The 23,933-nt window shown below is 44.9% G+C and overlaps 1 protein-coding gene across 7 annotated transcripts; it reads left to right on the top strand.

Annotated features, from left to right (window-relative positions):
• The first annotated feature begins 296 nt into the window (after positions 1-296).
• Positions 297-22,216, top strand: ATG13 (autophagy related 13). Of its 7 annotated transcripts, none has more exons than XM_035327775.1 (18): positions 297-367; positions 5,069-5,150; positions 5,766-5,846; positions 6,464-6,583; positions 7,035-7,081; positions 7,594-7,734; positions 8,161-8,201; positions 8,737-8,833; positions 9,184-9,282; positions 10,064-10,154; positions 12,597-12,695; positions 14,334-14,417; positions 15,203-15,336; positions 16,530-16,647; positions 17,378-17,455; positions 17,807-17,923; positions 18,364-18,492; positions 19,233-22,216. In XM_035327775.1, exons 2-18 carry the CDS (start codon positions 5,082-5,084, stop codon positions 19,308-19,310), a joined length of 1,623 nt encoding a protein of 540 aa, XP_035183666.1. In that variant the 5' UTR covers positions 297-367; positions 5,069-5,081; the 3' UTR covers positions 19,311-22,216. The 7 variants fall into 7 exon arrangements, with proteins under 7 accessions (XP_035183666.1, XP_035183665.1, XP_035183668.1 ...); XM_035327774.1 differs by having other exon boundaries at positions 14,307-14,417; XM_035327777.1 differs by lacking the exon at positions 9,184-9,282 and having other exon boundaries at positions 14,307-14,417.
• Positions 22,217-23,933: the final 1,717 nt, after the last annotated feature.

Below are 23,933 nucleotides of genomic sequence, written 5' to 3'. Positions count from 1 at the left end.
TCCAGCGGCCGGGCTGGGCGGGCGGCTGCCGGGGGGGCGCTGCCCCTCCGCTCCCCGCCTCGCCTCCTCCCTCCCCGGCGGGGCCGGGCGGGGAGCGGCGGCCGCTGCTCGCGTGTGGAAAGTGCGGCCGCGGACGCTCAGGCGGCGCCTCCCCCGCCGCGGCGGATGAAAACAAGCGGCCGTGATGGCGGCGGCCGGGCTGGCGGTGCGGAGCGGGCCGCGGCTCTGAGGCGGAGCAGAGCCCCGCCGCCACCGCCTCTCCCCACGGGGGCCGGGCCGGAGCAGCGGCCGGGGCCGGGCGCGGGGAGCGGCGCTGAGGAGCGGGGGCCCCGCGGGATGAACCGCCGGCACCGCCGCCCCCGCGCAGGTACCGGGGCCGGGCGGGAGGGCGGGTGACGAGGGGCCGCCCGAGGTGGGTGAGGGAAGCCCGGAGAGCCTGAAACGGGGTGAAACCGCCCCGTTTGTGTCAGCCGGATCGGCCGCACGGCGGGTGGGCGTCGGGGAGGGCCGGGTGGATGGCCCTGCGGGGTTTGGGCCCTGCGGGGTTTGGGCCCTGCGGGGTTTGGGCCGTGTTCCCGCACCTCCCAAGGGGCGCACGCAAAAGCTGGGGCTCTGTGGTTGCGGTGTAGTTTGTGCGGGAGCAGGCTCCTCGGTCCGCGTACTTCGGCCTGGTAAACAAGGCGAGGGGATGGACCGTGGGGCTGGCACCGTGTTCAGGCCGCGGGGAAGTACGGAATGTGACTGCCCGTCAGCAGCAGTTACCTCGTTGTGCTCTTCAGCCAGGGGAGCTGGCAGGGCTGCCCTTGGTAAGGCCTTTCCTGACTGGGAAGGCATTTACCAGTGGTGGAGTACACCTGTTTCCTGGTCAGCAGGAAAATTGCCTCTTTATCAGGCAAAACTTAACCATGCTGTGAGCTAGAGAGCCTCTGATCAGAATATTTGTATCATGTGAAACAATTTTTCTCCTAAAATCTACTTTCTTTTAACTCCACACACTTTAAAGAATGACTATGGGACATTTCAAAATTCAGAACAGTTTTCCCCTTCCTCCCCTTCCTTCTCCCCAGGTTCCTGACTAACCCACTAAGCAGGGGAAATGGAGATTAACTTCTAGTCACTGCAGGAACTGCGTAGAGTTCGATTTACAGGCCTCGCCTTGAAGCAGAGCACTTTTCAGCAGAGGTCTTTTTATAGTTGCTTATTAATGCGCTCAAAATACCTGCTTGCACTGAAGCTCCGTGATCGTTGACGGAGATCTTCTAGGAAAACCTTCTTGGCAGTTGAGCCTATTTATCAAAGGCACTCTATTAAAAGCTTCCAAAACTTCCATGTACTTGTTTACCTGAGTGATTCAACAAGGAGCTTCACGGAGGACGTACTTGGAGATGAGATCTGGGTCCTGTATTTACAAGAAAGGTCTGAAAGAGGAGTAAGAGCAGGGAACCCAGTCTGGGGGCACAATGGAATAGGTAATTCGGGAGGGGGAACTGGGATGAGCGTGGTCTGCCTCTTAGGAATGAGAAGGGCTGTCGCTGCCCTGTGCTCTATTTAATGCCAGCATGCTGCTCTGGGGTAGAAACCTTGACTAATTACTGTGCGTATCTCTTCTAAAGGAGAGCATGATGAGTTAAAGCTGTAGCAGCCATGGCTCAGTGAAATCTCAGAGGAGGGAGGTAATGGCAGCAGCCTGTATGTGCTTTCCCCAGCACTAATGCTCGGTGCGTGCCAAGTGCTTCAGCTCCTTCCTCCTTTATGCGAGTGTCAAACACATGTGCACAGCGAATTCCCAGGCACGAAACCCGTACGGTAACGCAGGTGCTTGCAGGTGTCGCCGTGCACCTGTCGGGTGCTGGGCTCACAAGTGCCTGCATGCAGCGCGGCCGCTGGCAGTGGAGCGGGGCCGTGCGTGCTGCCTTGTTCCTCCGGGCTGCACCGACGCACCAGGGGGACGGCTCTTGCAGTTTGTTGCATCATGCAGGCGAGGTGCCGTCATCTTGTGTTCACGTGCCCTTCGCTTGGTGAAGGGTGCTGTGACTACAGGTAGTGTGTGCGAGGCACAATGCTTAGGTGCCAAAACAATGGGGAAGGCTAATATTTACTTTGTAACCTTGTAGAAAAAGAGAGGCTTTAGCTAAAAAAGCCACGTGGCGTTTCTCCTTAGAATATTTTTCTCAGACTTTTCTGTTTAGAGGGAAGAGGAGACAAAGCCACATGAATAAAGATGAGGGAAGGGGAAAGGGAGAGACGAAGCAGAAAGCCAGGTAGCCAAGATGCTTGTTTTACCTGTGAGCAGCCTGTGTGCAAGGCTAAAGCACTGAGGTGTCTGTTTGTTTAAGGGATTATTTGGTTGAGGGGGAAGCAGTCATCTGTAGACTTCTGAACAAGACCAAAGGTTAGTTCCTTCTAGATGTTAGTCAGCGTAAAATTAGCGTCCTCGCTGAGCTGAGCGTTGCTTGGATAACTGGCATTAAGGACCATGTCTGCATCACAACCTGCAGGACTTCAGGAGCTGAACGAGTTTGGTGGAAATAAGCTTAAAGAATTTTGAGGTTAGGTCGTGGAAGCAAACCTGAGGTCATGAAAGCATTTTTGTAAATAAAACATCTGTAGTTTAGGTCTGTCTTGACTCTTTTCAAAGTGATTCTGCAGGTGAACACTTCCTCAGCAGGTCGCAAGTAATCATCAGAGGCTTCCCTGCAAAAATGAGGAGATGCTGGTTGCCAGATGACAGGCCTTAGACGTGCCAGGGGCTGAGTTCCAGGGTCATAGTCTTCCCTGAAATTACAGATCCCTGACGTGGAATCTTGCCCAATTGTTCCTGCTGTGCTTTAAACTCGGGTGAGTCAGCTGCTGCTGGCATTTGGAGCTTGAGATATGAAACTCCAAATGTTTCATGGATGTTACAGAAAGTTTGGGGTCTTGCAGAAAGATTTCTGTTTCTGCTGAAGCAGGGCAGAACTGTGAAGCTCTCATTCTTGGAACCCTGCATCCAAGGCATGGCTCTGGTGCCTGTTTCTGTCCCCTCTAGAGGTATTTGGTTAATACCAGAACTAAAGCCTACGTTGCACAGAGAACTATGCTGGTGGTCTGCATTGTTTCCTTTCCTAACAGGCCACCGTGCCTAACATCTTTCGTTAGTTCCCTAACGTTTTGTGGCAGTCGATATCCAGAACTTCTTTCCAGTCCCGTAAGGCAAATGCAGGCAATTTACTCAGCAGCTCTCCTGTGCCGTAAGGATAAATTCTTCCTTGTACCTTTCTCCAGGAGTCACAAATAAATGCATCATCACTTCATTTCACATTAAAAGCTAATTTGATTTGTATTGATATTTAAGTGTCAACATTTTCCTTGCTGAGAAAAAGATGTATTATTTAATGCAGTGTTTTATTGCCCATATCAGCCAGGTTTTCTGTGGATCTCAGGTCCTCTCAACCCCTACAGTGCTTCGCTTAGTTAAGTCAGAAGAAGAATTACATTTCACTCATCTTTTATTTTTTTTTGTAGTGGGAAGGGTCAATACTAAAAGCTTCTCCTTCTGAGGAGGTTAGGATATCCAAATTTGACAATGTATCTACACTGAAATTGTTTATGTTGTTAGTTTTCAAATCATAATGAAAGAGGTGGAGTGCTGGGAGGTGCCCTCTGAATGTAGCCCAGGAGCTTCCCACCATACTAGGTGCTCAGCTTTGTTTTTATCGAGTCGTGCAGAAAGCAGCACTCGGCTCTATAACATGCACTGTTAATTGTAGTGCTCTTATGTAGCAGTGTTACTTAAAATAGGTGGTTACTTCTATTAATTGAAATATTTTCAAGTAGAAGTTCTGGATGTGTGTAGCCATGAAAGATTATATGGTATTTTCTGTGTGATCGGGGTTATTGGCCCCTTTGGCTAAGCGTTACGTTGTATTAAGTCACATACCCAGCCCTTCTCGACACTACGGTCGTGCTGCAAGTTCAGGCGTTGCTTAGAGGTTCAACACTGGGTCGAATTGACCTGGCCACGTCCGCTGCTCACACGCTGACCTGGGGACCCCAACATTTCTGCCCTGGGCAGCGCAGTCCCTACATAGGTGATGTTGGACGAGTGGTGACTAGCTGTCTCAGAAGCAAAACAGCAACAGGAATTCAGAATGAATTAATGCTTTGAAGGCTTATGAGCAAAAAGCACAATCAAAATGGTTAATTAAGGCAGTCCTCCCCATGGTCTCTGCGTGGTTATTAATTTACACGTGAAGAAGCTGAGAGACAGGGAAATTACCATTTATCCCAGACCATGTGAGGTGATGGTGGTGGCAGAAATCTGCTTAGTAGCTTGGCCTGCCTGGCTTCAGGCACTGTGCAAGTTCCACGGCGCTTCTAAAACCATCAGTAATACTTCGAAAATCAAGCTGGCGTGATTGTGGGAGCTGACTATTTGGCATCTGAGGCTGTCAGGAGGAGTGCACGTGGCATTGTGGTCTATCCTTTGCAAAAATACATCTTTTTGGTTAGCTGTAGGTAAAGTTGTGGCTGTACAGACTTACTGTCAGTACTGTTTGGAGCAAAGAAGCCCATTCCACAGCAGTGGTTTGTTATACAGATTTCGGTACGTGCTGAAATACACCTGGATACTGGTTTTAGAACTTCAGGCTGAAGAAAAAACAATTTGGCTTGGTTTTGACCAGTGCTGTTAATAGAGAATATATTATTTTTGAAGCCAAGACTGCCACGTCTCATGGGCAGCTTGATACAGAACCCAGTGTGGTGTTGATGTGATTTTTTTTTTAATATATATTTTTAAATTAAACTAGCAAAATTAGAGAAAATGTACTCAATTTTAACTGTGACCCCCCTGTTTTGTTACTTTTTTCTTCCTTGTACCTTTTGTATGGACCATATATATTATTATTCATGGGAATTAAAAAAAAAATTCCAAGTTCTTAGCATGTTGATCTTTTAACAGGCAGAGGCCTTTGGTGCTTATGTATTTCTCTTGACGTAGCCTCAAATGGCAAAATATTTTGAAATCTTAAAGTCCAGACAGAAAGCTGAAGGAAGATTTCATTCCCATGCCTGTGCTGTATTTCAGATTGCCATATGCAATGGACACTGATCTCAGTTCCCAGGACAGGAAGGACCTGGACAAGTTCATCAAATTTTTTGCTTTAAAGGTAATTTCTTCTCGTGTGGGTAAATCCCTGTTTTTCTTCTTTATGAAAAGAGCCATGGAATGAATGGCAGGCACATCACACCTCTGTCAGCGTGGGGCTCCTGTCAACCCATCTAATCACCCTGCAGCTAGGTAGTACCTTCTGTTGGGCTCAAAGCTTCCTTTTAAGCCTATCTACATTTTTGCTGAAACGTAACTATAAAATTTGGCCTCACTTGTTACCTCGGTTTTATTTCCTGGCCTTGCTAGATGCAAGTAGAAACTCTGGTAATGGATATGTTATAGAAGTACAGAATGGCTTGACGTCTGTTTGTGTGTCCAGGTTCAGGATATAACTGTGAATTTCAGTTCAGTCATTAAGAAAACTGTGCAACTCCCGATCACAAAATTGACTTAGTCATTTCATGTTATGGCAAAGAAGGGTTAGCTTAAAACCATTTTCTGTCTGAAATACGTTTAGCTGTAGCATGTAATAATTTAAGATGATTGTCCCCGAAGATTAGCAAACTTTACTTCTCTACATTTTGGTCAGACCTTTCATTCTTTACTTGGACTATCAGTTAGGTTCTGAACTCTGCTGAGCTCAGGACATCAGATTTTGTCCTTTCTATTTCAGACGGTACAAGTAATTGTCCAGGCCCGACTTGGAGAGAAGATCTGTACCCGATCATCATCCTCCCCCACAGGCTCTGACTGGGTAAAGTCATGTTTTGTAAAGCAGCTCCATTTCTGTTTGTTTTTGTGTGTGTTGAGAACACAATGAGGTTCTTTCAGTCTTGTGCAGGCTGTAATAACTATTCATATAATAACTACTATATTCAATTATGTTGATTGGCATTTTTTTTTCTTGTTGACATGCAGCATGTCACTCTGGGCTCTCTAAGGGCTGGTTTAAGGAGAGATAAATGACACCTCTCAGCAGCTCCTGCCAGCTGACTAAGGCACGTTTCCAAGATCTGCTGGGGACGGGGTGACGAGTTCTTTTCTGTCAGAAGTTTGCAGTTCTGCAGTTCAGGACTGTAGAAGCGATGGGCTTTATTGAAATCGGAGAGACACAGGATACTCTGTGGGTGAACGTGTGACGCAAGTGAGAGAAAAGGAACAAGTTTTTTATGGCAGGATCAAGAAAAACATTTGAATTAGCAGCCAAGGAAATGTTTGCTAATATGAAAAGCCTGAGCCAATTTGGGAATTCTGTTTCATAAATATTTCAATGGACACTGACTTAGTATGTTATATATAGGCCTCCGCAGTGTACTGTTAGGCAATTTTTCAAAGAAATGCAAAAATTGAATCATCTCTTTCATTCTACAGTTCAATTTGGCCATCAAAGATATACCAGAGGTTACTCATGAAGCAAAGAAAGCCTTGGCAGGACAGCTGCCCGCTGTTGGACGGTCTATGTGTGTGGAGATTTCTCTCAAAACCTCGGAGGTGAGGACTGAGTTAAAATAGATGGTGATTTTATTTTATTTTATTTTATTTTTACTTTAATCTTAGTCACCTTCCAGAGCTCTTACCTTTTAACCCAAAATAATGCAAAAGCATCTCCACTTATGAAGTTAGGTAATACATTAATGAAGTGCATTGTTGGACAAAAATAATACACTGCAAATAGCTGAGGCCAAACACACAAATGATGGAGCAGCAAAACTTAGTTTCTTAGACCATGAGGAGCTTAACCATTGTGAGGAGGGCATTCCCTCAGGTGATCAAGTTTTGCAGTGAGACTTCCAGTGCACCTTTTTCTATCGTTGCATTGTGAGAAAGTGGGAGCAAGGATAAACGTCTGTACTGAGAGGTGTGGTTGTTGCTGATTATTAATAGATGTGAAAAGATTTGTTGTCTGAAATGAGCCTTTGTTTGCCATCTTTCTCTGATCCAGGGGGATTCCATGGAGCTAGAAATTTGGTGTCTAGAAATGAATGAAAAGTAAGTGCATTCTTCACACTTTCTTTGTGTTTGCTATTTGTTTGTTGTAGCTCGTGAAATGGGGAAGCGCTCGATCCATGTTGATGAATGAGCACATAATTGGCTGTGTGGCCTGTGACACTTCAGAGGGAGGTTGCCTCTTTGTCTAGTGCAGCTGTCAAACTGTTTAATAGTAGTGTCAAGAAAAGAAAATAGTAATTTTATTCAATCTTCCATTATAATTAGTAGACCTCCTGAGATACAAGAGTACATACGCTCATTAACTACATTTTTTCCTAATATTCTAAAGATGTTTCTGCCTAGTACAAGGCTGCGTGGCATTTTTCAATAATTCTACAATAGGTGACTAGATTGAAGTAGGACTCTTAGCAGATTGGTCAATAACAGCAAACTGCATTGGGACCTTATTTTTGTCATTTTGGCAATAAAACTAAGATGGAAGAATTGGCCCAGACTCATTTTGATTACAAATTTGCTTTCTTACTTCTAATTTTTTCCCTTGTGTTCTATAGGTGTGACAAAGAAATCAAAGTTTCATACACCGTATACAACAGGCTGTCTCTGCTACTGAAGTCTTTGCTTGCCATAACCAGGGTAACTCCAGCCTACAGGCTCTCAAGGAAACAAGGCCATGAATATGTGATACTGTACAGGTAAAGTGGAATATGGAATTCCTTATCTGGAATAGCAGAGACAAACATGGATTTGCGTAGGGCAACTGTAAATGTAGTAAAAAGGGATGAGTGACAATAAATTCAAATGAATTGGATTTAACTACTACTGAAGAGCAATAAAGACAACTTTGAACTGTGTGTCACCTTATAGCCTCATTCTGAGACATTTAAAACTTAAAGAAATACTTTTGATTAGACTCAAGTACAATTTTCTCTTCCTTTTTATGTGGCATGTCTTCCCCTGAAGTAGCTGGAAGGCTGAGATGGGCATTCTAGCTACTGTTTATGTTTTTTCATAAAGAGGAAAAGTGGTTCCAACTGTTCAACTCATAAAATTAAATAAGCAATACAAATCTAGACTCATGTGCCCACTGGACCTGATAGATTTTTTTTTTTTTCTTTCAGGATATATTTTGGTGAAGTGCAACTGAGCGGCTTGGGAGAAGGTATGGTTAGGTAACATGCACAAACTAGAGCAGAATTCCGTACTGGTGACACATTTGTTACTATTCCTAAGTGCCCCAAGGAATGTAAAGCCTGAGGTTTATACATGATTTTTGTCTGGATCATTGAAGGGTCATGTCATAATGTGGCAGGTACAGTGTGGTGCTTTGACAAATCTAGAGTGATTGCCAGTTTGACTCTAGTGATCCAGAACTGAAAGAAGAATATGAAGGTATGTTTAAAAGGCGCTGGACCAGTAAAGGAGATAGTGATCTACTCAGGATCAAGAAGCATTTCAGAGCAATATATGAGACCAAGATAAGAAGCAACATCAGGAGTCTTGTAGATGAAGCCTACTAGCAAGGCAACCTAGTGCTGCTTTGACAAAGGTTGTATGCGTCTGTGTGTGTGTTTGGAGTTGAGATTGTGAGTGATAATGAAAACACCCTAGAAACAAGACCATACAATAAGGCAGTAAGGAACATAATCAGGTTCTGTGTAATCAGTAGAACTGATAATCATTCTTTAACCCTACAGGTTTCCAAACAGTTCGTGTTGGGACAGTGGGTACCCCAGTTGGCACCATCACTTTGTCTTGTGCCTACAGAATCAACCTTGCTTTCATGTCAACCAGGTGAGAAAATGGGATCATACCAGAAACTGTTTCACAATAGCATAGCATTAAACCCCTCATGCTTTAAGCCCCTAAATCTTTCCCTTCTGCTTATCCTTTCCTGCTGAAATTCTCCTTAATGGAGAATATTCTCTAATGCTCAAGTCTTGCAGCAAGCAGAGTATTTGGGTAGCCCTGAGTCAGGCTGTAGAACTCCAAATTGCTGATGCCTGGAGTTGCAGGGCTGAATTGTAAAGATGCTCTGGTCCCATTTCCAGACACTAGGGCTCTCTGTGAGTGTACCATGAATTGGGATGCAGTAAAGAGAAAAAGCAGCTTTACCAATAATGCCATTGCTTGTTGCCTTGCAGGCAGTTTGAGAGGACCCCTCCTATCATGGGGATTATCATTGATCACTTTGTGGACCGTCCCTATCCCAGCTCTTCGCCCATGCACCCCTGCAATTACAGGTGAGGAAATGCTGAGTGAAGTCATGGGCCATGGTGAAGGCATCGTTATGCCCAAATACAGAGCCTTTTCCACTGACTGCATGGGAAGGGAGACTGGAGAATTAGGGTCAATCATATTGATCTGGTTGAGCATATAAGGAAAGGCAACATTTCTCTTCATGTCTAGCATACTGAGTGCAGCAAGCCCCAGTATTTTACCAAATTCCTTACAGAAGCACTTGGAGACAAGACCTTGGCTGTCTTTGGGAGTTAGCAGGGTAACAGTTATTCTTGCTGTAGAACTACATGTCCAGAGGCATGCAGCTCCAGGGATTTCCAATAGAGAAAGATTAAAGGTGAATTTCTCTTCATAGATGAGAGGTTTGTCCAAAGTTCGTGTGAGAGCACTCAGAATAGGACCGGAGGTATTTTTTGAGAATGGTTCGGTAAACACGAAAACTGGTAGCATTGGCTGGTATAAGAAAAACTTTGTTTAGTGTTTAAGAAAACCTTTTCTTTAGCTTTTTGTTTGTTTGTTTTAACAAACAAAACCATACAGGGTCATGTTTCTATTTGGCGGTAGAAGACAATCTCTTAGGATAAGTCTGGGGAAAACGAACATTTCCATACCCTGTTTTCCTCAGTTCTCCCAAGTAGATTATGAGAGCCCTTAATAATTCTACTTTCAACTCCACCCAAATACTCTCAACTTCCCTGCAGCGTTTGTCCCAGTGTGTTTTGCTGTTTGTTTGTTGCATGGAATATTTCCAGTTAGGATGTTTTTCTTCCCTTTCTACTTTAGAGCTGGTGAGGACAATGGTGCGGTATACCCCTCAGTAGAAGATTCCCAAGAAGTGTGTACCACATCATTCTCCACCTCTCCTCCATCTCAGGTAAGAGAAAACAGGCTCTTTTTATTCCTAGGAAGAACAATCACTGTTAGTGTAGTGTGCATACTCCTACATCAAGTACTGTGCAAACACACAGCCTCCTGCTGCTAATTAAAATTTAATGTGTAAGCTTCTTACTCTGATTGCATTCTGAGTAAAACCTAGTTAGATACTAATTTCAACAGGATGCTAAAGGACTAGAAAGACTGAATTAATGAGAAAGACCAAAAGAACCAACTCCTTTAGCTGGTCTGAGACATGCCTGAAGAGGATAGCAGTGTACTAGGTGCATACGCATACTGGTACTGCGAAAACAGGAATTCAAGGGATCAGTGCCAGGTAGCATAAGTAGAGGTAACAGGCTGACATTGAGAAAAAAACACTGAATTATCAGGAAAACGCGTATAGCATAGTCCTATTTTCCAAACTGCAGAAAGGAAAAGCAGAAGAAAGACAAAAGCCTTATTTGTCGGACCATCTAAAACAGGTTTGGGCAGCAGGAGTAAGTATCAGCAAATAAACTGGGTCATCATACTGATCTAAGGACTTGATACAGTTCTCTGTACTTCTACCTACCCATGCAAATTTTACTGAAGTTTCAATTGTAAAAAAGAAAGAAAATGGGTGCCTTCAGAATCTTGAAAAACAGGAACTCCAATTACTCCCCTTTCTCCTATCCATATATATCTGACTCCACAATTCTATATTTTGAAGACTTGGCCAGCTTTGCTGTTTTCCTATGACTCTAAATATTCACGAATGTTTCACCTTGCTGTCCAGCCATGCAGATGGCTCTACTGAACTTAAAGACGATCTAAAGACTGTAAATCTCTTCTGCTCTGGATGTGAAATTCAAAATGAAGTACAGCTGGAACATGGTTCCAAATCAAAAGAATTTGCTTTCTGCCGCTTCAGAGGAAGCAGTATGATTGGTTTAGCAGAGTATGTTCTACTGAATGAATGAGCTAGGAATGAGCTTTTCTTAGGAAGCATTTTTGTGCCAACTGGCAGCTTTTGGGTGACAGGACCTCAGGCAATGAACCTCAGGCAATGTTGAAGTGATCAGCCAGCACTCACGGTAAGTCTGAAGGAATAATTTTTTTTTCCTGTTCCAGGATATGGCTCAGGAGATGGGTTTGTGGCAGAGTTGTGTCCTGCCTGTTCACAAAGCAAGCTAAGTGCAGTAAGGTCATGAGGAAATTTCCACTGGCTTGCTCATGCCAGTGTTACTTAACAGTAAGAATGTTTGTAAATACACTGAAGCTGACGTTTCCCCAGGGGATGTGGAGCTTTGCTGTCACTGAGGGAAAAAGCTTTATGAAACCAGATAAACCTCAAGGATTCACATCAAGTATGAGCCTACATTCTTGCTTTTTTGTGGCTCATAGCTGCCATGTGCTGTGTGCTTAGTTATAAAGCAATGGCCAGTCTTCTTTACCACAGTTAGAATCGTAAGGCTGTCTTGACAGAGTGGTTTCTAAAGTAAATTGGAGGGGTAAAAAAGCTAATTTCTTTCTCCAACTTTCTATTTACAACTTAATGCTCAGGCGAATACTGGAAACTGTGTGGTGTAGACAGCCTATAGGCAGACTGTCCAAAGCTCTGCCTGCCTTCCCAGAAGAAATGAGGCCTAGCCTGTGTGATACAAGGAAATAAGGGTTACCTTCTCCCTGTGAGCTTGTATAGCATATCTGTTGTGTGTGTGTGTGTTGTAAAGTACCCCAAATGCATGAGAAAACCTGACCACAGGTAGTACCCAGAAACAATTTGTCATAATCCTGTGCTGATAGAATGACTGCTATAAGGTGTAGGACTAAACCAGATCTGGGTTGCCCTTTTTGCATTAGCAGTCTCTGTAAGACAGTCTCTGGAGTGTCAGCCTGGTGAAGGAGCTCTCTCTTCACATCCCTATGTTTGTATTTCCCATAGCCTGGGCCCCCTTTAGTCTAAGGGTGCAGCACAGACATGCAAAGATACGATTCCTGCTGCCCTTCCGAATACCGGAAGACTAAGAGTGTACGGGTGGAAAGTATTGAAATACGTGTAATTTGTACATTCCAAAATAAAACTTAGCTTTTTCTGGCAACCACTCAGGCGTCTCCTTGCTAATTGGCTGGTAACAGTTCTAATTAGCTGTGGGACAGAGTCTCTGGCAGTTACTTTCTGTTGGTGTTCACTGGAGTCTTAAATATTACCTGTGTGGAGTGGTTCACCGAGATCAGAAAGCAGTCAATGCTTTATAAAACGAATGTTTCTGGCAGTACTGAGAATTCTGCTCTACATGTAGGCATGGCTGCTGCAGCCAAACACTCGTCACTAGCATTCAGTTCATCCAACTCTTTATAGTTCTTCTCTGAAGTCCTTCTTTCTCTTTCTCTCTTTCTCTCTCCCCCCTCTCACTCTTTCTTTTCCTTGTTTCCTCTGTGTGTCTGTGTTTGTGCACAGTGTGTTTTTACTGTCACAAAGGCACATTTTCAGACCCCTCCTCCTGTCGTGACGGACACCTTGAAGGTCCCAGTGATGGGACTGGCCTTTTCACATCAAGTGAGTTGTCAATCGAATATGTTATACGTGGCCAGGTAGTACTGGCATGACAGAACAAATACAGGAGAGTAGAAATTGGACAATGCAGAATATTATTTGTACATGGGGAAGGCTGGACAACCCCAGATGGGACAGGTATGTTATTTGGTCAAGTAACCAGTAACAGTTTACAAAACCAGTGCGCTCTAGCTATAAAGCCCACCTGGAATCTTTGCACTGAGCAGTCCTGCGGGAAGCAGCCTGTAAAACTTAATGAGGATACAGGAGAAAGAGGAGTTTTCTGCAGGGTTTTAAAAGGGTCTTCACCGGAGAGCAAGGTTTTTTTTGTTTTGTTTTGTTTTGTTTTGTTTTTTAAAAAAAGGCACAGCATAGATTTTTCAGGCTGGTCACGGGTTGAGAAGGAGCTGGCATTCCCTAGAACCTGCACTAGTCATTAAATCAGAGACACTGTTAATTTGAAGGAGAAAAAAACTAACTCACTTCCATCTGTCTTCCTGGTTACAAGTAACACCTGGTGAAGACCTGAATTACTGTTACTTGTTTACATCTCACAGGTCTGTGGACAGTCATATTCCTCATGCTTGTGCAAGTCTCACAACAGAGGACACAAATAATAAATAAAAATAGGAATGCTTTGGAAAACTTGGGAAAAGTGGTTAAAGAATGAAGAAGTGTGGCTGTAGATACTGAAGTATTTCTTAAACAGAGGTAGTATCAGTGAGCACTGCTCCAGTACGTTCCTTAAGGAATTTCTACAGGAAGATGCATGTAAAATCTTCAAGACAATGCAAGTTCTTCAAAAAGAGTCAAGTTTGCTGGATATCTCTAGGAGCAAAATATTAACAATACTGTACCTGCTCTGTGAGAAAAGATTGCTCCTTTCAGCTTCACTAGCCTCATTGGAATAAAAGTGCTTTTCATCAGTTTTCTGTAAGTTATGTCAGCATTGATGCTGCTGGTATCACACACAGAGCTCTGAAAATTGTTCCTCTTGTGATAAAGAAAACCAGTCCAGGACAGTTTTTATTTAATCTGACCAGCTGGATTTCTCCTTAAGGTGTGTAAAGAACTTCTGGGTTTCACTGCTTCCAGCACTCCATTCCTAAAGCAGGGGGTAGCTAAAGGGTTAGCTCCCCTTTATCTAGTACATCTATGGGCATCTGTATTCTTTGGCAGAAGCTATTCAAACAGGTTATGAAGATCAGTTATTTTAATGTGCAATGGAAAGGGGTTCTGTTGATAACATGGTTGCTTTTTGGGAAAATAAAACGTTATCTCCTGAAGTATGTGAAACAGGCCTGCAGAGCAGAGCTGCCCTGTGACTGAATGTCAGTCATGCCTTGCCTAGCCCATGGTATGTGTAGGAAATTGGTCTTGCTTTCTTGTCGAGGCCCAAACTTTGTCCCTTGCAGTAAGAACTTCTTGAAGTAATGACCTCTGCAAGTGACTAATGAAAATCTAGCATCCTTCTGCCAGCCTGAAACACCGTGCTGTGTCTCTGACTTCTCCTGTTCCTTCTTCAGTGACTGATGGTTATTCAGACTGTGGGGCATTCCCCTTCCCCTTCCTCTCTCCTCTCCCTTTGCCCTTGTTTTTTCTCTTCTTTCTTAGCTTTCCAGCTCTCGTCTTTCCTATCAGCCTGCTGCCCTGGGAGTTGGATCAGCTGACATGGGGTACCCCGTAATCTTTGCTGGTGGCTTGAATGCTGCGCACCCTCACCAGGTACTTGTAGAGGGTAGAAGAACAAGCATGGCTGGTATTGCAACGATTATGTCACCTCTACATCTGAGAGAGGCCTTGAAACTAGTGCATGCGTTGGTGTCCTGTCTGTCAGGAATGAAAAGAATCTAGGGTAAATACAGGGAAAGCACAGCTTGCACAGAAGCTAGGAATTGGCTCCCCAGCATCCTTGACTGTGCTGTGGTAGGGTAAAGGTCATGTAGAGAAACTGTGCTAAAAGAGGTCAGACCTGTTTGTAGGACCAAACCTGTTTGCCTGCACCAATGTGCCACTGATTCCAAACTTTGGCTGTCTGACAGCTGCTGCCACTGTAAGTCTCCAAGCACAGCACAGTGCTTGGAGTTGTAGGACACGCTGACAGTCCGTATTGGTGTATTTGCTTCCATGCATCAGACAAAATAAGTTAAGTTGACAGAAGTATTTTTCTGCCTGTAACGCTGCTTCTGCACTGGAGTTTTGCTGACATAGTGATGGTAGCAAGAAGATAGGAGTTTTTATTTTTATTATCTCCCCCTCCTTAAGCAGAGGGCCTATGAACAATGAGCCCTGCTCTATAGAACATGCCTGAAGTGGAGAGGAATAGGAAGGGAACAAGAGTTTGTAATGAGGTGCTCACCATTCAATTGACATCACCTCTTGGGGCAAGAGCCCAAGTCATATGCCAAAACCCACAGCTCAGTCCCAATGTGTCAGAATCTGCTCTGCATTGCCCTGTGGTGTGGCACTGATTTTGAGATGTCTAACTTGATCATTCCTCTCCATCTCAGTTGATTGGTCCAGGCAAAGAGGGGGGAGTTCCCCCAGTTCCTAGCCAGCCAGCACACGGCACCCAAGCTGACCAAGAGCGGATGTGCACCCCGCTAGATGGAGTCCACTACTCAGCAGCTACTCCTTCCAGTAGGTAAGTTGGTTTTAGATGAATCACTGTTTGTGCTAACCCATTTAGAATCATGTTAAGATAAAACTTTCTGTTTTCCCCTTTTTAGCTATTGTTTGTAACATAACTCTCGTCTCCTCTCCCCCACCCCTAAAACAGCTAGCAGCTTTCTCTGGCTGGGACTTTTTCAGCCTTTCTCCAAACAATGATCTCACCCATGTACGTATAGCTGCTGGTCACCATAACATGCTTGTGCCTTCTGTTACTGCAACCTTACTATACAGTTTATTTATTTTTTAAGCTCTGTACTGGTTTTGCTGATTGTGAAACAACAAGGTGAAGTAAGTTCACAAGTGAATCTTAAATTCGCAAGAGATTTAAAGAGAATTGTCGTGGAAAATAGTTGTTACTGCAAATCTATGCACAATATTCAGAAACTTTAAGCACAAAGTTATTTAAAAGGAAAAAGTGCAGCCTCAAACTGCCCTAAATCACCTCCCTTTCTGCTAATTAAGTCCTTTTTTTTGGTCACTATATTAATTTCTTATGAAGTGTCTCTTGGGGTCACTGACTCAAATGTACTAAGCAGAGATTTTGCTATGAGGAAACCAAAAATCCTAATTGCACTAGCACTTTTCTGGGTATATTATGTAATTAGTCATTGTGCCAGGAGCCTCAACCTTTTTCTTTGATGTTTCAGATTTCCAAATACCTGTGGTAGGAAAGTAAACAGGCCATAGAAATAACTATTAGCCATGTAGAGAATTAACCACACTGGCACTGGCTGTTTTGATGCATTAGACTGCTGCCTCTGTAACCAGAATGACTGACAAAATTCTGGTCTTGCCCTCACCTCCTGACAGATTCCTGCAACTACTGTACTACTGAAAAAATAATAGTGATGAGCAGGAACAGCTCTGAACATACACGTTCTGAAGTTAAGTCCCTGTCCAAGAAAGAAAAAGCTGTTTCAAGTCAGTTGAACTTTTAATTCAACTAACTAGTTCCAGATTTAAACAAAAATCTGAGTCCACAAGTGTCCCAGTCCCCTTCTGTGCTGATGACTGAAGAGGATGGTGTGAAACAAGGACAGAGACTTCTGTTCTTCTCCTTTCCAGTACTAGGAGTAGATCCAGAAAAATGAAGGAGTCTTTCAGAGCATGTGATTTGTCTGTGTTGTTTGTGCCATGAGTCACTAGTTCGCTCTCCTTTCCCAGCGAGGACACAGAAACAGTATCAAACAGCAGCGAAGGGAAGTGTGGCTCCCCACATGACCTTTTGGAGACCATCTTTATCCGGAAAGTGGGAGCTTTTGTCAACAAGCCCATTAACCAGGTAACTGCCAGTAGAATTTCTGAGAGCACTGTATTCTGGTTTTCCCATCTTACACCAAGGAAAAAAGCACCCCAATGCCACAGCAGTCGAGGAGGCTGGGTGTGCACATTTCTGCCTGCAACATTTGCCTAAAGGTCTTGTCATAGGCATATTTTTCATAAAATCCTTTGGGGATGTGACAGCTGCTGAATTTGCCCCACTTTGTCAACACCCTGTTTGGGTATGGAAGACTTCATATTCCACTTCAATCCTACAATGATCTGCTACTACCACAGGTTCATAAATTGGAGAAGCTGGCAGCAAGCTTCCTTTCTTTGAAAGGATGTGCAATAGACCAGTTCATCACAAGTAAGCAAGCATTTAGGAAGCTCATCTTAGAGATCTGCCCAGTTGCTAAAGATGCTTTTAAGGTTTTTTTAAGCCTTCTTCTAGGCTCTTTGGATGGTTTGTTTGAATGTTTAGCAGTGTGTTAGTCCTTATCTCTTGTATAATAGATAATCCTTATCTATTGTATAAGAGGTGTATGTAAAATCCCACCTCAGAATACGTGTATTAGGTCAGCTGAGTACAATCTATCTCATGCCTTTTAAATGAGGTGGTCGGCCTCCTGCCCAGCTGATGATGTGATCTTGGGCAATTTTTAGTAGGCCTGGCAAAGGCTGTCAGTAGCCTTTTCTGTGCTGGGTGAGCAGAGCATCTTAGTAAAACTCTTTTTGCTGAATCTCTTCAGGTGACCATGGCCAACTTAGACATTCCTTTTGCCATGTTTGCTCCCAAGAATGTTGAGCTGGAAGATAACGACCCCATGGTAAGCCCCTTCAGAGGTATAACATGTACCTTCTTAGCACCCCTCATGCAACATCCATGCTATTCCCTTCCTTGAATACACTTTGTGGTGTGTTTTTTGTTGCCGTTGTTTTGTTTTATTTTTAGGGGGTGTTTTTATTTTATATTTGAGAAAACAGCTCGTTAAGCTTACTTAGTTTCAATACATCTCCTTTGCTGAGTCTTGGGGTCTCTCACCATGCAAACATGTCTCTACTGCCCCTCCTGCAGCACGTGCTTATGGTCCAACCTGCTAACTGTCCCCACACTGACAAAATATGCAGACAGATGTGATCGTAAGATCAGTACTCATCATCTTTGATTTCTTGGGCAGGTCAATCCTCCTGACTCCCCAGAAACTGAATCTCCTCTACAGGGCAGCTTACACTCGGAGGGCTCCAGTGGCAGCAGCACAGGGAACACCCATGATGACTTTGTTATGATTGACTTTGTAAGTGCCCTGATCAGTGCTCTCGCACATCTGCATCCCCAGGTGGGCTTTATGTGCTGGTACCATGGCAAATGGTTTAAGAGCTGTTTTCACTGGGGGGGAAAGATCCGTGATTTGCTGCTCTAAAATAGAGCCTGCCAGTCCCAGAACTGCAGTGGTAATGACACACAGTACCAGCAGCTACCGATGAAATAATTTTGTTTACCAACACCTGGGCTTTTTGTTCTCTCTAATGCTCAAAGGGGCTAGATTCCAAGGAAATGCTCCTTTCCTAGTGCTCAGTCAAACACAGATCTTGGCCTAGGCCTTAACCTGCAATACTGCAACAGTTGCTATACCAAGATGGTGACCGATAGCTGGTAGTATCTTTACCTGAGATCATGGTCAAAGGGAAGCCAAGGTCTCTGAACGAGAATTAACAGCAGTGTTTTTGATTCTAGAAACCAGCATTTTCAAAAGATGACATCCTTCCAATGGACCTGGGGACATTTTACCGTGAGTTTCAGAACCCCCCTCAACTCAGCAGCCTCTCCATTGACATAGGAGCTCAGTCCATGGCAGAGGATTTGGTATGGAACACTTCTGTTTGCGGGAATTGTACATTCTTTACAGTAATCTCCCTATTCCTAGTTTGAAAGAAGTAGCCTCCTCTCAGAAGAGAAGCCCTGCCCAAAGTGGGGGTCCCTCATTAATATGTTCCAGAGAAATGCAGATTTGTTTGGGGCACACCTGAGGCTCTGAAGCTTGTGTGTTTATCTTCAAGCTAAAAGTTGCTGCCTGTGGGTTGCTTGCTGTAGTTGTCATTCAAACCCCCAAAACTAATCCCCCAAAACTGATCCTGTTTCTGCTGCATCAGGCTTAGTGGCAGACTAGGCCTGATCTTGCAGCCTGAGCAGAGGTAAAATCCTGGTGAAAGAGTTGTCTGGGTGAGCACAGTACTGGGCTTGCAGTCACTGGAACATACTGTGGGGAAAAATGAGTTCCAAAGGCGAAGTGCTGCAAGTGACTTGACTAAGGCAGTGACTTGAGCAGACTGTTGTGCTCCATCTGTTGGAGGAACTGCACAAGGCTGGGCCCCAGTGCACCTTCTCTTCCTGCAGAATAAACAAACCCTGGGCAGAGTGCCTTTCTCAGAGTCACTTGCTGGATCCTACCAGAGGACTCCTGTGCATGTGGGAAGGGGAGCCCAGAGCAGTGGAGAGGGTTTGGGTGACTTAGAAAATGAATTTTCGCCTTAGAAAGAAGCTTTAAATTATTGCTCTATTTGCTGTGAGCGAGTCCTGATCTGCACCCTTCCTTGCTCTTACAGGACTCATTACCAGAGAAGTTGGCGGTCCATGAGAAAAATGTCAAAGAGTTTGATGCCTTTGTAGAAACCTTGCAGTGAAGGTATTTTCCAGTTTTGCTGCAGCAGTTCTTCCTCTTCGAGGCATCCTGGAGAACAATGTCAACAGATATCTCTATCACCCGTGTTCTGCCTTTTGTCTCACTTTGACTGTTTCCTTCCATCAAGTGAGCTTTCTTTGATTGCTCTTTTAACAGCAGATACAGCTCACCTGCTGGTTTTCCTCAGCTACTCCGCTGCATAGTTCTGGACCGCTCTTCCTGTTCGTGTTCAGTTTTGAAGTTATGACCAGTAGGTACACAGGAAGTCAAACTCCAGTGTACGAAACTCGTTTTCTCTTCAGTCTGTTCTGTGTGGAGGGGCTTTGTGAAAAGTTGCCATACGTTTCCTCCAAAGATCCCATGGTTTAGGTTCCCTCGACCTAGTTTCTTGCTAACAGACTGTTTTTCCTACAGTCTTTGATCCTGTTAGAGCATAGAAAGCTTTGGCTCACTTCCAAGGTCTGCGAGTTCAGCAGATCAGCAGTTTTAAGTCCAGGACATCCATTCCGCAGAACGGGGCATTTCGACCTGACTTCAGTGTGAGCGCTTGGAGCCCAGGGAGAGGCGTCGGCTTGGGGACCTGTGTAACGCAAGTTACCTTTGTTTTCCTGCTTCTAAGGAACTGGGTCTCTACACAGTCGTTTTGTGAGGCCTTCTGTTAGGCTCGCTGATAAGCAGGAGTGGAACTACAGAAGTGCTTTCCACATTTCCTTCCCGAGTGTACTGATGCTCAGCCACGCTGAGTTTACCAGTGTTGACAAGCCTGCACGTAGCAGCTGTGATGATGCTGAATTCATAGTCTCTGCTTTTGAAATGTAACTGTAAATACTAGGAATCCTATTTCTTTAGGGTTAATGTAATTAGGAGTCTTAGTCCAAGATTCTTTCCTCTAACCCGTGCAAACTTTTCTGCTTTATGGTTAATAGATGATCTTAATCAAGAAATATTTATTGCTTTTAAAGAAACCTATATTTAAAAGATGTTGTTTTCATGTAGTAGTGCGGGTCATTCTGCCCTGGATCACTGCAGACAGCATGTGTGCCATGGAACCCTGTCCAGTGAGTCTCCTTTTGCAGGAAAATATCCAAGATATTTATTTTCTAAGACAGACTTGATTATTCTAATATAATTCTCTGTTTTGGGGACTATGTTTCCATTACATCCAGTCAGGGCCCACTGATACAACGAAATGCACACATCAGTGTAGCGGAGTGGTGGGGACTTAGGTAGAAAGCTGTATTCTGATAGGTATGGATGAATTTGCAGCGTTCTTCAGCCATTCAGAAGGCAGCTTCTTTAAAGAAGCACATTTTTGGGAGCTTATGGTACTTTTTAATCAGCTGGCTTTCGATGAGCTGAGATTTTATTTTTGTAATGAGCTGGCTATTAGCAGTGTGACTGGCTGGCAGCACTCGGGTTGATTTGGCCGTTGTGTCTTTTGTCTGATGTAAGGAGGGGAGGAGAAACAGTGACACTAAGCAGAAACTCAGATAAGGTGGGGCTTCTCATGGTTCTCTTTCCTCCTCCCATGTGTAACAAGCAAGCAATTGCAAGACCCCTTACTGCCCTAATCTGTTTTTTTCCCTTTCTCCAGAAGTGAGGTTGTTCTGTCAGTACTGAGGAACCATCTTAGTTTCCCTAGAGTAGTTAAGTAACCAGCCTTCAAGACAGTGATGTGGCAGCTTCTTCAACTTTGCTGCATTCCTAACTGAAAGAGATTGCTGGCAGGTGACGGGGAAGCCCACCTCCTCTCTAGAACACTAATTCTGTGCCACCGGTAGAGCAAGGAACCAAGTTCAGATTAGAGCTTGTTGTAAGGTCAGGTCAGTGCAGTGCTTGAACTTTCCTGGCTTTGTGTTAAGTGATGTGTTCCATCACATGAAGGTCGTGTCATCTCTCAGAGTCCAGACGAGAGCTGTACTAAAGAATTACCCACCCCGACTTACCCAGCTTACTCACCCAATCCAACTTTTCAGTAGCCTCACAAAAGTAGATGCACAGACATCTTCAATTTTCTAAATGGCTTAATAGAGGACTTAAGTTACATGGGAGTTAACAAATAATTGATCCCCAGAGCCACCTTGTTTTACAGGTAGAAGCGGTATCAGAAGAGTGCAGAACACAAGGAACGAGGGTATCTCCTGGTTCTCAGCTCTGCTCAGGAAGCTGGTCTCCATCACCTTGTAGGGGTGGTCGCTGTCACCTTTCCCTTAACTTACAGGCACGTTGAGCTGAGCTGCAAAGCAGCAGAGAGTGGGAAAAGTGCTGGTTCACACTGCATTCAGGGAGAAGCCTAGAACAGATGGAACTTCATCTAGCCCCTGCCACTGCTGTCCTCATCACAGTGAAAAGCTAGGGAGGTGGCAGAAAGCCATTCTGCTAATGCTGTCCAGGAGGTCCCTGAGCCAAGTACTTGCGCTCATTTGCTGCGGTTCCTAACATGGCCACAGCTCCCACCTCCCGTTAGGCAGCGCGTCAGTGGGGCAGTTCTTTTCTACTTCAGCAGGCTGGACATTTGCCTATATAAGCTGCTAGTGTTGAGCTGGATGGCCACAGCAATAAAGAGATGCTCTAGGGCTGAGTTATGTGCCTCTTTCCTGGACATTCCTCAGCTTCAACACGTAGTTGCTACATCTGGGTAGGCTCTGAGTTCTCTGACCACTGTGTAAAGGCTCTGCTTCAAGAAAGAGCTAGATGCTGCTGCAGCCTGCCACAGCTTTTGTTACGGGGGCTGTTCATTTTTGCAGGTGTCTGCTCAGTTCTGTGTTAAAGACAGCATGTGTATAGCTGCTGCTTTACAGATACGTTGGGTGAAGGGGAAGGCTCCTAAATTGTATTGTTTTGGAAATAGTCTCCAATGTACTTCAAGTATTCAAAGAATTTCCAATAAAACTTTTATGTAAGCAATGGACTGCTGCACTGCTCTGTAACATGCTTTCCTTTACATCTGCTGCTAGCTTTGGAATAGTCCCAACATCTCAATCTTTCTCGTACAGGAAACAGGACCGTCAGGGAGCTGCCTGCCACTGAGTGCAGGGTGGAGCAGGTTGGTTGCCTCCAACTTCAAGGCCCATCTGGATGCCTACCTGGGCAGCCTGCTCTAAGGAACCTGCTTTGGCAGGGGGGTTGGACCCGATGATCTTCTGAGGTCCCTTCCAACCCCTTCAACTCTGATTCTGTGAACGCCTTCAGCTCTAGGTATGAGGCACTGTGCAGTGACAGCAGGTAAATAAATAACTGAATCAGACCACAAGGAACATACACAGTCCCACTTCTGAACAGATGCCAAAAAGGCCTTCTTGTGTATGGCTGACAGCTTCTCACAAGTCACAGTGAAGAATGCCAAGACGTAGAAGGCAAACTGGCAACACAGGGAAGCCCTTAATGGGAAGGCATGGGCCCTGAATGATACACTGTCAGTAACAGAAACTGAAAAGCAGCACGCTGTTGTATAATTGCAAGTGCTAACATCAGAATCAACCTTTCCAAACAAGCCAAGTAGCCAGGGCTCCTGCTGCTGCCCAAGGGTAGTGCTTTTAGTTCCAGTGCTCTCTGTACTCCTACTCCCACATCCACTGTCTTTCACTTGTTATGCTGTACTAATCACTTTGGATGTAAAAGTCTTCCTACGAGCCAAAAAGCTTCCTCGTATAACCAGGAATTAGTGTCCTTAGGAAAAGCCAGTGGGGTGCAGTGGTCCTAACCAAAGACTGCCATACAGCCAGGAGTTAGCAACCCACAAAACAAATCGACATGAGTGGGCGCAGGCCGGTGCTGCGCTGCACGCATCACTTGGCTGCCAGATAAATGATAAACGTAACTGGGTAATCCTAACTGGGGAGCCAGCAACTGCTCCCCTTGGCACACGATAAGATAACCTGTGCAACCGCCTGGCTACTCCCCTGGAGAGGGCAGGTCTGGGCAGATGACTCACCCGCTCATCACAAGAGGGAGATAACACCATGGATGCCCAGCCCTGCTGACAGCTACTGCTGTCAGGGGAGAGCCAAACTTGCAGCACTTCATTCTTTTTATACATCTGTTTCCAGCCTGATGTTCCCGCAAAGTACTCCTACTTCCCGGAGTTACTCACCTATGAGGCATCTCGTGCTCATTCAGCTCTGCGTGGTTGTGGCTGGCAGCACAGCCAGCCTTACTTCTGCTGCTTGGAGGTGTGCTGCAGCCGCTGCCACGGGACAGACACACCTGGAGCTGGGATTACATTTCCATTTTTATTGAAATACAAAAAGTGCAAACCGTGAAATATAAGATTGGTGCAGATTAGAAGGAAATAAACAATGTGACTTAATACCACTGTGAAAACCCCATCCCTGCACCTAATGAACGTCAACAGAAAAGAAGGCAAGGAACACCAGCAACAAAAGCAAAGCCAAAGATTTTGCACAGGGGCCCCTGTGCTTCAGAGAGGAAACAGGGACCAAACTGGCGCTCAGCTCTTTGTCAAATGTGCAGACATTGCCACAAGGCATCCAGACGGCTGCAGCCCCCTCTGCACTACCCAGAACCTCTGATATCACAGCACAGCTTGGGGCAGGGAGCAGGGAGTGAGTGACCAGGGGCAGTTAAGACAGCGCCGGTCTTAGCAGAGGGGAATGGCCTAGGT

This window comes from Oxyura jamaicensis, chromosome 5 (genome assembly GCF_011077185.1).
Source record: "Oxyura jamaicensis isolate SHBP4307 breed ruddy duck chromosome 5, BPBGC_Ojam_1.0, whole genome shotgun sequence".
Lineage (NCBI taxonomy): Eukaryota > Metazoa > Chordata > Aves > Anseriformes > Anatidae > Oxyura > Oxyura jamaicensis.
This window is presented reverse-complemented; position numbering and strand designations above follow the sequence as displayed.